Source organism: Talpa occidentalis, unplaced genomic scaffold (assembly GCF_014898055.3).
Source record: "Talpa occidentalis isolate TD23 unplaced genomic scaffold, MPIMG_talOcc4v2.1 talOcc4.9, whole genome shotgun sequence".
NCBI classification, from domain to species: domain Eukaryota; kingdom Metazoa; phylum Chordata; class Mammalia; order Eulipotyphla; family Talpidae; genus Talpa; species Talpa occidentalis.
This window is the reverse complement of record NW_023605305.1, coordinates 99474851-99492241: the sequence shown is the minus strand read 5'-3', so window position 1 is coordinate 99492241 and position 17391 is coordinate 99474851. Positions and strand designations below refer to the sequence as shown.

Here is a 17391-nt window from a genome sequence, read left to right as displayed (position 1 = left end):
ATAATCATTATCAAATAATCATTAAACAAGGCTGTTAGAACAGTCCTAGTAATTTCCCCAAATTACGGTTGCTAAAAGTAGTCTAATAGAAGTTAGGAAAAGTATCCCAGCTCCCAAAATTAATAAGCAGATGAGCTAGGATTTGAGCCTAGTTCTATCTGATTCCAGAGCCTAAATGACAAAACTCTCAAGTGAATGCTGAACTGACCTTCAAATGAACAGGAAGAATCTCTTATACTGAGTTTAGGTCATTTTGAGATGATTAATTTTATTGTTGTGCAATGAAAACTAAAAACTATAAACTCTAAGAAGCAGTCATTTTACAGATATCCAGATAATAAATCCAAGAATTCATGCTAAGACATTATTTTGGTTTTTAGAAAAACACATTAACTTTTGTAAGCATAGTTGTTAAATGAGAAATAGTAGTAACAGTGCTATTATTGCCAAAGTGTAGCATATACATATTTATAGGCAAGGAAAAAACACCAGAGCCTTGTATTTCCATGCCACAAAGCCCACTAAATGTCACCTGATCTATCCAATATGACTTAGGGAACATTACATCACTGCCATATTCTGACCCAATAATTATAACTCCTCCAGGTTCTGGACTTCTTGGTAGAACTTCATTTCACTGAGTTTTTTAGCTTGAGTTGCTTTGCTAGATTAGCAAACACAATCCCACCCAAAGGTGAGTTTGATGGCACCGCTGAAGGAAGTCCCAGCAGGTTTCCATAGTAATGGCCCCCAGGTTTGTCTCCAAAGTGGCCCTGCTTGAGTTGCCATGGTAAACAACCAGGCTAAACAGCTATATTCAGTTCTCTGCCAGGGTCGCCATGGTGACTGCAAAGGACGGCTTCTTAGAAGGACCTCAAAAGGGCGCGTTTCCATGGTGACCCTAGCCTGCATATTTCCAAGCAACTTCCTTCAGTTGTTCTATGACCAGTCATGGCAGGTTCATTTTGAGAGTAACCCTGGAAAGGTTTCTCCCAAAGATAACATCGTAACACTTGGGGATTTGGAAGTGAGGTCTCCCTAAACAAACTGCTTAAAAATGCAAAAGTTCCATGCATTAATCATTTAGTCCCTACACATTTTAGAGAGATCTGTTTTGATAAGTAACAAAAATTATTTGCTGTGTTTTTGTTAAAAGTGCCTGTTTTAAATCTTAATACATTAAAAGTATCCTACAAAATATATTGTAAATAATAAAAGTCTAAAATTTCTCCACTCTCACAGCAGCTAACTAGACAAAAATACTTTGTAGTGGACATCCCACAGACACTCAAAATGAAACCATGAATACATATGGATTATTAGATTATAATGAGTTATCAAGGAAATTTTTAGTGCAAAAGATAAAATATTTGCAAGTCAAATGAAAAAAAAGTATTTTTTGGGTTAAGTTAGAAAAGCCTAACCATATTTGGACCCAAGCTATTTTTTTCCCCTGTACTTTTGTAACTGGAACAATCCCAGCTCCTCTTTCTTTCCATTTACAATATGAATATAGACCATTCTGAACAGATGCTTGGTTTTTCAGCCATTTTACTATTCTCTTAAAACTTTAAAATACTGTACTTTTTCTAGCATTTAGTCAAGAGCAAATTTTTATATAATCACTAATTTAAATATCATTAAAATTACTTAATATATGAAAATTCCAAATTTTAAAAGATGCAATAACAATTCTGTATGTGCCTTTTTTGTTCATTCCAATCGACTCTTTAAAAACAAATTTTTATATAATCCTTCTTGTATGTAAAAGATTAATCACAGATTTTCTCTTTTCCTTCTCGTCAAAAAACAGGGATAATGTTTTCCCTTGAGCCTAAGTTCCACCAGTTCTATAACTTTCTGTTGTACTCACTCAGATTCCATTCTCCTAGCAGTCCACAATAATTCCCTACTTCCCACTCACAGTCCAGAAATTCAGGGAATGAAGTAGAGTTTGAAAAATAAGCAAAGTCAAGAAAGATGAGGCTAACTCAGTCACTTTTTAGTGAAGTTTCAATATTTATCGTGATGTTCAATTTCATAGACACTTAGAGTTTTAAGCCTTTCTCTCTCTCTCTCTCTCACACACACACACACACACACACACACACACGAATCAGAACAGGCACTACAGTTTTCATTCAATCATTCACTAATATTTACCAAGTGACTACCAAGTCCAGACACTATTCAAGAGGCTGAGAACACTTCCAGAAACAAATTAAGAATTTCTGCCTGCAAGATGCTTTGATTAAGAATAGAGAGAGAAAGATAATAAAAAGAAAGGCAGTAAGGAAAACACATAATGTGCTTCAAAATGATTAACGATAAGGAGAAAATGAATCTGGGAGGAAAAGGAAGCAAAGTCTCAAGTCAGGTTGTGATCGGATTGTAATATTGTTATTACCAAGGGAGGCTTTATGACCTCTGCCACTCACTTAATAAGGTAGATTCGATATTATACTCTCCTCACTAATCTAAATCCTTAAGCTAAAACAATTAAGAAAGTATCATATAACACTCAATAGAAGTTAACTAAAGTAATAACCCTTTTCTCCTACTTTTATATTTGCTAGCTGAGAGGCAGCATGGTCTGAGGGAGGCAGGTGACATGGAAACCATCAGCTCTATATAAACTAACCTCTATAAACTCTATAAACATAGGCAAGTTATTGCAACTTCCAAGCCACTTCCTCAATTTTAAAATGAGAATAATTCTGATCAGCTAGCTACTCCCCCAAAATATGAAAGGTATTAAAATATACACACTAAAATACTGTGGGTGATAACATCTGGAATTTGCTTCAGAATATTTCAGGGACAAGAGGAGGAAAGAGATTAAAAACATTGGGGATAATGTTGGGAATTAATGAAGACCAGTGATGGGTAAATGAAAGTATGTTATTTTACCAACCTTTTACTATATTTGAAAATTTCCTTAAACATTTTAAGGATTAAACTTGTAAGCAAAAGACACTTTGTGTTTTTACGACCAACTTATTTTGTTTAAATATCCAAGAAAACTAGCAAAACCTGGATTGATTTACTGAGTACCTACCTTCTGAACAGTGCCAGGTCCTTACCTTCTTCTAGCATCCTAATTTTTAAAAATTAACTTCATACTTTTCTCATTCTAAGAGACAATAGAAGTCAAAAGCAGAAAAACACCACTGTTAAGCTTGAAGACTCATTTGTTCCTCAATGTATAATAGATTTTTAGAAGAAACCTTAGTATCACTTGATGAATGCTTAGAAACAATCAAGCCTTATACTTCTAATAAAAAAATTTAGACAATGAATTTTATATGATTATATCAAGAAAAGCAAAAACTTACCAGATCAGTGTCTCCCTTTTTATAGGTTAATGCTTCGACTTTGGAATCCAATTCTGCTTGTATTTGGTCTCTTCTTTTCATAACACCCTTCGTGATAAAACATAAGGGTGAAATAAATGGTACTTAGTTTGAATCATCTAAAAATACATTTAAGAATATAAGTAGTATCTATCCCCTAGTCTTTCACTTGGGAATGTAATGCCTTAAATTTTTTTTTTTCAAATTCTAATAGCTAATTTGAAAGCACCTATTTTAGAGGATTTTTTTCATAAATCTTTTATTAGCTTTCCCAGTGCACATTTTATTTGTTCAAACATTTCATGTACAACTTTTGATAGTGCACTCTAGGCATATACAGTTTTTCTAAAAGACTGAAGCATATAATCAAACAAAAAGTCAGCAGGAATTGAAATGTATGCTACAATGCAAACTTCTGGCCCTTGGGAGTTCATACAGGCCACTCACCTGAAAATACCTACAATCTGAGACAGCCCTCCTATCTGACTCCAAAAGGATACTTAATCAAATTGTCAATTATAACAGGGAATGAAAAAATTGAAGGGTGCATTCACATCTTAAGCTTTTCATTTTAGTTTCAAATATATAAATATTAATCAAGTAGCTAAGCTTCAGTGAGAAATCAAGGGTTCTTCTCTGACTGATAGGACTGCACTTTTTCCATGAATCGTCATGATTTTATGTCTCAGTGCCTTTACACTTCACCCTTGTGAAGCAACTTAAGCGCAGAATCCATCTACCGCTTTTATAATGTTTGCCACTCTTTTATTACATTGTCTTTCCCTAGTGTCTCACATGTCTCTGAAGACACCCTATCTAAGCTTCATAGACACAAGGACTGTTTTTATCATACCCAGTTTTCACTAGCTTTCACTGCACTTATTGAATCATAAATTTATAATAATAAATGCAAGTGGCCTGAAGAGCTGAAGGAAAAATAAAAACTAATTGTAGGTAAGCGAACAATTCAACCAGGGTGAGTGGAAATACAGGACACACAAGAGAAGGGCCTTAATGAGGTACAGGTTTTCAGAGAAGGGAGGAAATGAGACACAAGTCAGCTACATGGAGGCTAGAGGATATGTATGACTGTAGAATCTGAGTGAGAACTGAGAAGTATTAAGGTAAAAAGCATCCTGAAAACCGCTCAGTCTAGTTTTGTGTCTGGTGGAATTGCTATTACAACATTCAAAAGAGATTTACATTTTTCCTATTTTCAAAGAAATCAATAGAAAATTCAACTTATTATCACAACTTCCTTTATATTTAGACTTCAAGATTTAATTGCCATTGATGTCAGAAACCTCTTCCTTTCTCTAACCCAATGACTCCTACTGCAATTAGGCCCATTTATTTAAGGTGCTTCCATAAATATGAAGTACTGTGTTTTTTATAGGTAGAAATATTTTAAATAAGAGGTTGCTTCAAAAACAATTAGTAAAAAATCAGAGAAGTTTAATCATTATGGCAAGGCATATACTTTTCATTTAGGTCACACTGAAGAAAATATTCTAATATAAAACAAAGCCAGAACTGCAATATAAATACTACTTATTATATCCTACGAGTGTGTAAAACAATACAATCATATGAGGATCTATGAAATAATTATTTCTGGTTGCTATTACAAATTTTCCACATCTTTAATCATGCATCTTTTAATCGCATAATTTCCATCCTGCCATAATAAACAGCAAAACATCTAGTTAAGGATAAAGGGCAGACTATTTTTTTTTAATTCTATTTTTATATTCCCCATACAATTGCACCCCCCTTATTTTGGCCCCAATCCCTCCTTCCCCCCCCCCATAGTGTGTCTCTGGTTTATAGTTGTTTGTTGATTTTGATTTTTTCTTTCTTATAGTTATTCTTTTTCCTGGTCCCTTATTTAGGTTTTCTAGATTCCTGCTATGAGTGAGACCATCCGGTATTTTTCACCCAAAGCAGTGATAGTGAAGGCAAAGATAAACAGCTGAGATTACATCAAATTAAAGAGCTTCTGCACAACAAAAGAGACAATAACCAAAATAAAGAGAAACCCCACCAACTGGGAGAACATTTTTGCACCCAACACTAATGATAAAGGACTGATCACAAAAATCTACACAAAGCTGAGAAGACTCAACAAAAACAAAGAAAATAATCCAGTCAAAAAATGGGCAGAAGAGCTAAAAAGAAACTTCTTCAAAGAGGAAATGCAAAAGGATAGACTATTTTTAATGACTGACATCAAATCTCTTTGAAGAGCCACACAAGGAGAAGATCAATAATGAAGTAAAACAATGGGATGTAGCCAAGGAAGTTGATGGGGACAAGGAGGTGATGTCTCAGCAGTAAAACATTAGAGGCCTCAGAAAAACAAGAAGACTTTAAGGAAGACCCCAATAAAGTCAAATAACAGTAAAATCCTGAAACATCCACAAAGTTTTTAAGGACTCTGTGAAAGGAAAACATGGACATCATAAAAATGAAAGCAGTGGATCACATGCTGAAAGACTGAGCTTTTCTTACCAAGACTGAAACAAAATTTTTTATAGCCCTAAAAATCAAGAAACCAGAAACCAGATATGACTCCAATGTCACCACAAGTAACAGAAGAATTGGGCTATATTTGAAAGTATGCTGACCTCTCCTCCCACCAACATCCCAAAACACCTGAGGATATCTGTTTGTGCTAGGTAGTGTGAGCGAGGATAATACTGGATGAAAAATCTTCATTTTTCAGATACCACTGCTAAAATCCCAAATATCTGGAAAACTTGAGGAGGTTAAATGCAAAAATTTGATGTAAGAGGAATAAAAACATTTTAACTTGAAGGATTTCTTTTTAGACACATCTGGAAGGCAGAACAAATATCAAGATCCTACTCAAGTTCTTTCTAAACAATGCTACTAAATACAAATCTAAATCAAAAAAAGGGAAAACAGCTTTTTCATGAAAAGAAATTATTAAAGTGCTAAGCATTTTTAAAGTAAAATTTTAAAAAGTTAGCTAACTTGGTCATATTCCTTACTTAAGTCTTAACTGAGGATGCTTCAAACCTGTGTATAATCTTATAAATTATTACCATGGTTGAATAGTCCTGTCTCTTACCTTATTAATGTATTCTTCTCATCAATTCAGTCATGCAGTGAACAAATATTTATTGAGCATCTACATGCAAAGGATCTTGCTAGAATAGGAAATCGTGGTGAAAAAACAGAAACTGCCCTTAAAAAGGTTAGAATCAGGTCAGGGACCAAGGTATAAAAACAATTATGTATTCTTACCATTAACATTTCACTGTAAAGCACATACTCATGTACGACAGGAAGTAGGGCTTCTGAGAGTCCAGACATCCGTCTTTCAGTGGCCTTACAGCATTTGTCAATACAGCTGGCAACACCTTTTAAAGAATCAACCAGATCCTCTTCTGATGCTGACCACAGAATATGAATTGGTCCATATTCTTTCATTTCATCATAATACTCTGAAAAAAATTAATGTCACCCAATTTATAGAAGTTTTCAAAATTCCACTATTATAGACAACAAAGAAATCACCTCATTTTTCTCATCGTAAAAATATTTTTAGACATGAACAAAGAAAAAATTATCTTTCATTAAATTAACTGGTCAATCCTTGTAGATAAGTAGGCAGATGCATTTATCTATAACTAGACAGAGCTTATAGATACAAAGATGTTAATATATCATTAAACCTATGTAATAATTTATTTTTATGCTGTACTTCCTTAGTAATATAAAATGTGCTGAAACAGCATTCAAATCACAGTTGATTCAGACTGAATTAGCTGCACTATAATGTGTCTGTTAGTATCATTTATTTCCCCGATTAGTTTGAGCTGAAGAAGAGGTACCAACTTAATTCTCCTTTAAACTCAAGAAGAAGTAGTACACCATGTCATCAAAATAAATGTGCTAAATAAACTGAGAACACAAAATAAAATAAAATGAAATGATTGAGTATACAGAAAAAAAAAATCACCAGTTATGAACACTAAAGTCTTCAATACATGACTATGAAGGAATTACCCTATGTAGTTCAGATTCCCAAAGCTAAAAAGAAAGCTATTCATCATTCTGAATGGGATCTTGTCAAGTGAGTTTCAGGTTCGAAAGACCAAAAATATCCCTCAGTTTTAGGCTAGTCGCATTCACTATCTGAAAATGAGAGTTCAAATTTATAAAGTATTGCAAAATCCAGTTTTCTCTCTGAGGGTTTCATAAAGAGTGTACCTACAATTATAAAATTATTCCTTTGTAGCAACAATGATAAGGCATATTGTTATTATACATATCTCTTGTGTCAATAGGTTCCAGGGGCATCTTTGAATGGCTCTCTCACTAAACTATGCATCAAGAATCCACTTAACAGGACTGGACCCATAGAACCTAGTTAAAAGAATTACTTACTGAGATTTAAAAGAGAGACTAGTTTAAACATAAGCAGGCCAAAAAGGGTCAAAAGAAATCATTAAATTATATTGTTACTGCAATGACCTCAAATGTAAATACATGAAAAAGGTACAGATATAGCAAAATATATCTAGTCACAACCATTTTTTCTTTATCTCTTTTAAAATCAATCAATTCTTGATAAGGAAAATTTTCCTACCACCAAATCATATGTTCATTTATTTTTCAACCACCGAACAGATTTCAATTGAGGACGTACTATGTGTTAAGTGCTAGCTATTCATAGATACTAGAAATAAAACAAACAGGTTGTCTCTTTTTATCATGATGGAACTTAAAATTTAGTGGAGACACAGACAAAATGATAAACCATCAATGAAAGAATTTTAAGTAATTTTTCATCTGTAAAACCAATTTACATTAGGAAATATATTTCTTGACTCAGTCACTTATATTTAATGTACGGTAATGCCATCAATCAGCAAAAAAATCATAAAATTAGAAAAACTCATGGGATAAAATCTAACTTATGAACTTAAAAAAATAGAAAATAGGGGAAAGAAGTACTAATAAAAATATAGGGAAAGGAACCTGTTTTCCAGAGATAAATCTCTCTGTCATATGTAGATAGATTCTAAGGTAGAGTACCTGTGCCAAAAATAATCCCCAGGAAATATGGAAATCCTATTTCTTGAAATATTTCCTTCTTTGAATAAGCTAAGACCATGTTAGATATTTAAAATCAACATCCTACAACTACATCCAATATCTTAAGCTCAGGAGGCTTACTCTACCACTATTATTTGTAATTTTTTTTAAAGATTTATTTATATATTTATTTATACAAGCACTGGGTACAGTTAGAATCACAGGAGGGTGAGAGAATTCACCAGAGCCAGAGCAGGGAGCAGAACAGACAGACTGACGAAGTACATAGCTGAGGGGAGCAGCGGGCGTGGCAGGAGAGGACTGCGCGCCATGTGGGACCCTCGCCAGCGGCCAGGGATTGAACCGGCGCTGCAGAGGCTGCGGGGCAGCTTCGCAACCCAGTGATCAATCGCTGCGCCACCGGGGAGGCCCTGTAAATGTTTTTTTTAAAAAGTGATTGATTAAAGCAAAAAGGGAAAGGCCGTGACTACCTTCAAAATCATTTAGGAATCAGAAATTTTCACATTATGCATGGGCAGAAGCCAAACTCTAAGGTAAAATATTAAGTTAATGTGTAATTTCAAAGCCAAACTTTGAAGGTAAGATATTAAGTTAATGTAATGCGTTTGGAAGTCTCTATTGCATCCAAACAAGTAAAATGTTGAACACAAAAATCAACTCTTCTTTCATCTATAAGAGAGGACAAGAAACAAGACAACCTACTACTCTCCCACTGGGGTGACATTACAGGGGAATGCAAGGAATCACTGCCTATGGTAGTTGAGATTCACACACAGAAATCAGCTCAGGAACCAGTGCCAGGTAGTAAAACCCAAATTGTAATTGACAAACTGAAGGAAACTCAGTGTGGACAGCTCTGAGATGTAAAATTCCTAGGTGACCTTGTCATAGTGGGAATCCCCCAATATTGTAGAATTTACCCAGCCCCACCTCTCTGTGTTCCCCAGTAAATATCCAAGAAAAATCACTCTGACACATTTCTGACAGGAAGAAGAGAAACAAATCATTTTAAAATAACCAGAATACTCTGTCTTCTTAACAAGGCCAGCCCTCAGGGGGAAGGAGCTAAGCAGAGTCTAACCTGCTAGAGTATTCCAGAACCTAACTGATCTAGGAAAATTAAGATATTCAACTCCAGTCCACTGTAGTTACCCAAAAAATAGAAAATAGGGGAAAGAAGTACTAATAAAAATATAGGGAAAGAGACCTGTTTTCCAGAGATAAATCTCTCTGCCATATGTAGACAGATTCTAATGTAGAGTACCTGTGCCAAAAATAATCCCCAGGAAATATGGAAATCCTATTTCTTGAAACACTGATAGAAACTGAAACACTCCTGAAGTTCACAGTTTAGAGCACATATAAGATCAGAGAACACTTGCCCTCCACCCACACCTCATCATCACATTACTATTTACAGAAGTTCCTTTTTCCCCAGTAATAAATCTGGCTATCAAGAAGAAATTTAGGGCTTCCCTGGTGGAGCAAGGGATTAAGCACAGCACTGTGAAGCTATCTGCAACCTCTGCAGCATGAGTTCGATCCCTGGCCAGCCAGGGAGCTGACCCACATGGTGCAGCAGACCTCTCCTGTCTCTCCCGCTGCTCCCCTCAGCAGTGTATTTCAGTAGATGTGCCTGTTCTGTTCCCCACTCTGTCTATGGTGAATCCTCTTGCTCCATCCCCGCACCTCTGCCCTGTACCCCAATTCTTGTATGCATAATAAAATCTTTTAAAAAAAATTAGAGGAAAAATTAGAGGAAAATTACAAGGCATACCACAGGCAAAAAACCCAATCTAAAGAGACAAAGCAAACATCAGCATCTAACCTTAGTAGGAAGTTGGAATTATCAGACCAGGAATTTAAAACAAGTATGATTAAAAAGGCAAGGGTGGCCTCCCCGGTGGCACAGTGGTTGAGCGCTGGGTTGCTAAGCTGCCCGCAGCCTCTGCAGCGCCGGTTCGATCCCTGGCAGCTCCCCTGCCACTGGAGGAGGTCCCGCATGGCATGCAGACCTCTCCTGCCGCCCGCTGCTCCCCTCAGCAGTGTACTTCGGTCCTTCTGCCTGCTCTGCTCCCTGCTCTGGCTCTGGTGAATTCTCTCACCCTCCCACGCTTCTGACTATCCAGTGCTTGTATAAATAAATCAATCAATCTAAAAAAAAAAAAAAAAAAAAAGCATCTCTACTCCTTAAAAAAAAAAAAAAGGTAAGGGCTATTGGGCCTCCCCTGGTGGCACAGTGGTTGAACACTGGGCTGCGAAGCTGTCTGCAGCCTCTGAAGCACCGATTGGATCCCCAGCTGCCAGCAAGGGTCCCACATGGCGAGCAGACCTCTCCTGCCATGTCTGCTGCTCCCCTCAGCAGTGTATTTCGCCAGTCTGCCTGTTCTGCTCCCCGCTCTGGCTCTGGTGAATTCTCTCACCCTCCAGCGCTTGACTGTACCCAGTGCTTGCATAAATAAATAAATCTTTAAAAAAAAAAAAAAAAAAAAGCTAAGGGCTCTTATGGGTAAAACAGAAATAATGCAAGGGCAGAGGGGTGAAATCCTAATAATGAAGGAAAACAAAGTGCTAAGTCCATGTTGCCTCACTATACCAGCAAATGTGATGATCTGTAAGAGATTGGACAGCCTTGAAATCCCACTGCAGTGATTCCACACACCTCTTTCTTCCTTGTAAATTCTTTGAGATATTTTATCTATCAAATTTATTTTCTGGCTAAATATTTCAATAAAGTTGTTCATTTCCATGAACTCCTCCGGGCGGCTTTTAACTCCTCTCATAGATGACGCGACAGCTCTGACGGTCTGGCCCATTCTGCTGAGCAATCCAGGCCCTTGCTTCTTATGAGACAAGAGTTCCTAGAAACAAAAAAAGAGAAATGTTTGTGCTGAAGCAAACAATATTCCAAGACTTATCAAAAAAATCCTGAATTATAAGAATAATAAAATGTTTCAAGTATGTTAGCTTGAAGCAGGTGAGTTTCGCAAGGTTTCAATCTCCTTGTCAATACTTCTTTTCAAAGTACTTGTGTTAAACATGTAGACAAGCTTTCTTAGAACATGGATCTTTAAAAGAATATGGTTTAAGAAAAGGAAAAGTGCTTAAGGACACACTGGAGAAGATAAGAGGATGATATAAGATGCAGACTATATTTCAAAACAAAATTATTTTATTGAAATTTTTATGAAAAAATAATTGAGAGAAGGTACCTGAGAGTCTAAGCTACTCCCTGAAAAACTGAAAAATTTCATTAACTTCAGTTATAATAGTAGTTAATATTTATTCAAGACTTGTTATTGATATGTTCCAGTCACCATACCCATATATATGTACACAGACACATATACACACATATATACGTATATGCATGCATATACGTATATATGTGTGTATACACATATACAACAATTCATACAACACTGTCAGGTAGGGTTACTATCCTTATTTTACAGAAGGGCAGCGCAAGAAGGTTAAGGAATGTGCTTAAGGCCAAGAGCAGTTAAGTGGTGGCAAGGATCAGAGACTCAGTCTGATCACAGAGAATGCACATCTAAGACTAGGCTGCTTTGTTTTCTTAAAGTCACAAGGATAGTTTGCAAATAGATACTTCTGACTACAGTTTTTTGACCAACTAAAGTGGGTAAACTGTGACACTACCCCCACTAGAAAATTGAACGTAGATTTTTAATGTTATGTAACTAGCTGTTTTACAGTTAGCCTAGAAGAGATAGCTACAGACTGGCAAAACAGAAGAAATGCTATAAGAGGTCACACTACACAAAAGGTTACCTTCAAAAGTATGACATTTTAAACAGGAAAAAAAAAAAGGACAATGGGTTTTGATAATAGTTGTAGCATGTGTTGAAAAATAGGTTTTAATCAAACAAAAGTGAAGAGTCTCACACACACACAATCTATAAACAACATTGACTATCAATAATACTGTGTATTATTTACCCAAATATTAAATAATATATCTTTCCAAAAGGTCTTAGAGAAAATAAGTATATATAATATATATACATATATGTAGTACACTTATTTCCAAGTCAATATGATTTTGTGTGCACATTTGATAGAGTAAATATTATCAGACGACAAGTCACTGGAAAGCTGTTACTATAACTCTTGACTGTGCAGAATATTTCTAACAGTTTCTATGGTTCCAGAGTCAGTACACAAATTCATTTTGCAAAAGTCATAAAGAACTTCCAAACGTCAAGACTATTTGCAAGATTGAGATGAACTTCTTAGCTTCTGTCACTTTGGCAACAGTGGAGATTATAAAACTCAATGCTGCTCAGTTATTGTTCCATATGGACCATTTGTCCCACCCAATATCCTCCTTGAGGTCTACCTTCATAGGAGAAAAGAAAAAACAAAACAAAACAAAACAGGAAGATATAAAGTTTTTATTCTTTTACTAGATTTTAGACTTGCAGTTAGGTAGCTTCTGGAAGGAAATAAAAGGAAATTCTATCATCCATCCATCCAGTTAATAAACTCTTACTCTAACCTAAAAAACTCTGACTCAATATTATTCAAAACTGTCAATTAAAAAAAAAAAACACATTGTATATGTTCAGTACTTGCAATATATGCCAGGAGTACCCTGACATTTTTCAAAAAGCTATCAAGAGAAATGTGAGTGTGTGTTAGTGAAGAAAATATAAGACTTTCGTAATGTTTATATGTAGGTTTGCCAGAGGGTTATATCTGATGGATATCTCGCCAACTTTTTTAAAGATCCATTTAAATTCAAGAGCCCACTGACTCATTTATAAAAGTAAACTAGAGGAAGCATATGACCTACAATACACATAAATACTAAAAGATTACATGAGAATAAATCAAAATTTCCTACCCAAGCTTGCGCAGTAAGAAAAATTTTGAAGTCTTCATTAAATGTTAAAGTTGGGTGATCAGCAATTCGGTTCAAAAACTTATGCAATGCCTTCCTGCGTGTCTCAATGAAGTCATCATTAAAGCGTTCCACCATCCCTTTGACTATAAATTTTTCTGGCAAAGGCTGAGGCAATAAAAGTATTTTAAGTTACCTGAGCATTATGTGACACAAGATTATAAAGATTCTACTTTCCTTTTTTCAGAGACTATTTAAACACGTGTTCCTTTCTCATAAAACAAATTTTAAAAAATCCACAATACTAGAATCAAAAACTACAGAATTTAACATATTACAATAGTATTTAAAAACCAAATCTAGAGGTCTTCCTGTTGATGCAGGGGTTAAAGTCTCAGCTCTATCAAGCTATCACCAGTCACTGCAACATGAGTTCAACCCTGGCCAGGGAGGTAACCTACATGGCACAGCAGACCTCTCCTGTCTCACCCGCTGCTCCCCTTAGCCATGTATTTCAGTAGGTCTGCCTATTCTGCTCCCCACTCTGTCTCTGGTGAATCCTCTCACCCCCATACCTCTGGCCTGCACCCCAGTTCTTGTATGCATAAATAAATAAAAATAAATCTTTAAAAACAAAAAAAACCCACAAATCTATTTTAACCTCCTAATGATAGTTTTTAACAAAATGAAATGATTTGAAAATTTTTGAAATAAGTTTCTAAGTTAATGAATCACATTAAATTAAAAGGTCTGAAATTAGGTTATTGGCATTTAACAATTCACAAGACAAAATGGCAGTTATTCTATGAAAAAAAGTGTAAACTTACTGGAATAATTAGAGTGGGGTGTGCTTCTTCAAGTTTCCCCTTCAACCAAATGAAATCTTGATAACGCCTTCTAACTTCAAATTCGCTGGAGTCAAATTCTCCACGAGATGTCTAAGGAAAGGAGAAAATAACAGCACATGCAACATAAGACATTTGCCTAACGTTATTTTAGACATTCTGAAATAAATGTGTCTCTAAGAAAAATTAACAAATTCTAATTATTCAGTGTTTGTCAGCCTTTGCTTTTTTTTTTTTTTTTTTGCTATCATCAATTCATGTAGCAGATGAAACAAAGCAAACTTTCCAGTATTTCCAGAAAGAAAGCAAACACCATGCTCAAATTTCAAATCCAAACTGAAAAATCTGTCTTAGAGCAACCATCTGCTTTCCACAAGATTTTAACTACTATTATCTTTGGCATGACTTTCTTGTTAAAAAGAAAGTGTGTTCTGAATTTAGGCTTCAAATATATTTCTTTTTTCAAGTTCATGAGAATTCAGAATTTGAGGAAAGTCCTATTTTTGCAATTTGGAAAATAACCTGAACGTAACTGAGAAAAAATGTTTTCCTGGAATTGGTCCAAATGAATTGCTTTGCTAAAATTTGCTTTTAGTATATGAAAATTTCACAGAATGATTTTACCACTGTTTTTTAAAATGTTATTAATGGATATCTGATGTGAAAAGAAAATGTTCCTGTCATTTCTCAAGGAATTTTATTTTGAGTTATATGCCTAAACTCCCCCAAATTAAGCAAATATATTAAAATATCTGTTCTCAACAAACTAACAATCTATGCCAAGACATATGACAAGAAGAACATGAGTACAATATCAACTCACTTCCTTTGCCTGGATCCCAAGGCAAATACAAAAGCAGATTACCTAATGTACATTCACGTCTCATAAGAAAATAGTTAGTCCCACCCTTATTTTATTTAACTGAGCCTTTGCATATTAAAAATTATATGCAGGAACATTAAAATTGAAATTTTACTGGAGAAGTAAAGTTGGACTAATGCACTGCATACATAGTTCACATTCAGCAGAAACTGATTACCCACATGGATAAATACAATTGTAAAATTAAGCAGTTCAAGTCAAAGATGCAATTTAAATTAATCTCAAAAGTTATACCTTCCTATGTTCATTATTTCAAATGAATGTTTAGAATATTATACTCTAAACTTTAGTAAAACATTACTATTTTTGTGGGGAAAAGGTGAAAATAAATAAGATATAGAAGATTAAGAAACTAGATGCTCACAAAATACAAAATCTTAACTATCAGGAAAATGATAGAAGTTACAGAAATGCTAGAACTAGGCAAACTAAATTTAATAGCACAATTTAACAACATAAACATGAGTCCTAGATATGTATATGTGTGCATGCAAACACAGTTTAGTGTCACTCATTAAAAATACTATTGAATATGTCCTTGTGTCAGGTACATATGAACAGGTTCACCATCAGTTTCCAATTTAAGCAAACATAAAACAATCTGATATAAATTCTAGCAAAAGAAAGTTATAAAATCAAGTCAAACTGGGTGATTCTGGCCACATCACTCTGGTGTTAAGTGTTCTTTAATATACTACAATAACAGAGGAATAAAACAAAGGATAAGTACAAATCTCAAGGACAGTATGTTCTTTTTTTCCTACTATAAGAATTTTTCCTTCAAAGATATAAGAAATGTATTCATGTATATATGTTACATATATGAATGAGAGTATTTCTAAGTCTGCTCAGATCATTACTTATTTCCCCACTGCGGATATTATAATTATTGTCCCATTAGATGTGACCAAATTTGGTCATTAAGAAGATACATAAAAGCATCTAACTCTAGGAATAAGTGAATTTGATGACAGATCTCCAACTTATAAAGAGAACATATGTTCTCAGAAGTTCATGTGGCACACAGAACAGTGCTGTTAATCTGGAGTTAGTTTTCCATGGAAACAATATTGTAAATGGTGATTACTTTTTCATGTCCAACCACAAAGGTTGGGAATTTGGGGACTTATGGATTTACCTACACCCCTAAATGCATTCATTCCACAAGCACCAACCTTTGGTGAAATGTAAACAGCTATTCTGAACTGAGGATTTAGAAACTGCATCTTAGAATCAGGGATGGACTTTAACCTTTACTGCACAGTGACAGATACTTAGGGGTTTGTCTTCATGATGAGCATGTGGGAGGAAAGACGCTTGTTAAGTCTTCAGTTTTATTTCTATATGTACCAAGGGAAGGAAAATCTCTAGATCTTCAAAAGGCAAAGCACTTTTTAGAGCAGTCCTCTTCAAATACTTTGACCTAACGAATAAAGGGCAAATTTCATAAGGAGGAAAGATGCCAAGAACATGAGCTTCCTGATATTCATAATTATTTGCCATCAAGTTATACTTAAGCAGTCCTATGCAGAAGATTGTCAGTGTATATACTACATTTGCCTTTTAATCTTAATGTCCATGAATATAAATTTTTATAAAATTAAAACTTTCCCAGGGAAGCCTTCTCTGAGTCTCCAATAAAATGGGATATCCTATGCTCATAAAATTCTGTGTTTTTCCTTCATAGCATACATAACTATAATTAAATAATTAAACATATAATTATTTAATACATCACCCCCCCCAGATTAATAGGTCCATGAAGGCACAGGGTACATTCATCTAAATTACTGATGTAGTCTCAAAATATATAGTACCTGGCATATAATTGGCACTCAATAAAACTTTGTGGAATAAAAAAAATTATGGTAAGTGAATAAGACTATGATTGATAATATACATATACTAAATGCTTGTATGTGTCTGAAATTCATATTTTAGCACATATAGGTTTAGTCTTTATAACACAGTGTAAGTGATTGGAAGAAGAACAGCAGAATTTAGTTTATATTTATAATAGTTAAATTGGAAAATAGTTTGCCACAACCACACATAGATGCACAAAAATCAAAAAGTAAACATGTATAGCATGAAAGTCAACTGTCTGGGTTTAAGTCCTTAGCTCAATCACTATGTTGTGCAAATGGGCACATAACTAAGTTTCAGTGTCCTCATTCATGAAAACAGTGGTAAATCACAGCATCTAGGCCCTAGGATTGTTGTTTTATATGAGTTAATATGAATAAAGTGATCAGACCATTGTCTGGTACAAAGTAATCCCAAGTGTTAATTTAACACACTGTAATATTAATACTTTTATTACTGCTGTAACTACTATAAGAGCAGTACATTTAAAGT

General features: G+C 34.8%; 1 protein-coding gene across 2 annotated transcripts in view; it reads right to left on the bottom strand.

Annotated features, from left to right (window-relative positions):
* The window catches only part of SNX7 (sorting nexin 7), an 83373-nt gene that overhangs the window by 41455 nt on the left and 24527 nt on the right, over positions 1-17391 (bottom strand). For both annotated transcript variants that reach the window (XM_054691849.1, XM_037498993.2), the window contains exons 3-7: positions 14133-14243; positions 13309-13473; positions 11104-11302; positions 6624-6823; positions 3336-3422 (exon numbers count right to left, since the gene is read on the bottom strand). In XM_054691849.1, the coding sequence (XP_054547824.1) occupies positions 3336-3422; positions 6624-6823; positions 11104-11302; positions 13309-13473; positions 14133-14243 (762 nt within the window). The remainder of the gene's footprint in view (positions 1-3335; positions 3423-6623; positions 6824-11103; positions 11303-13308; positions 13474-14132; positions 14244-17391) is intronic.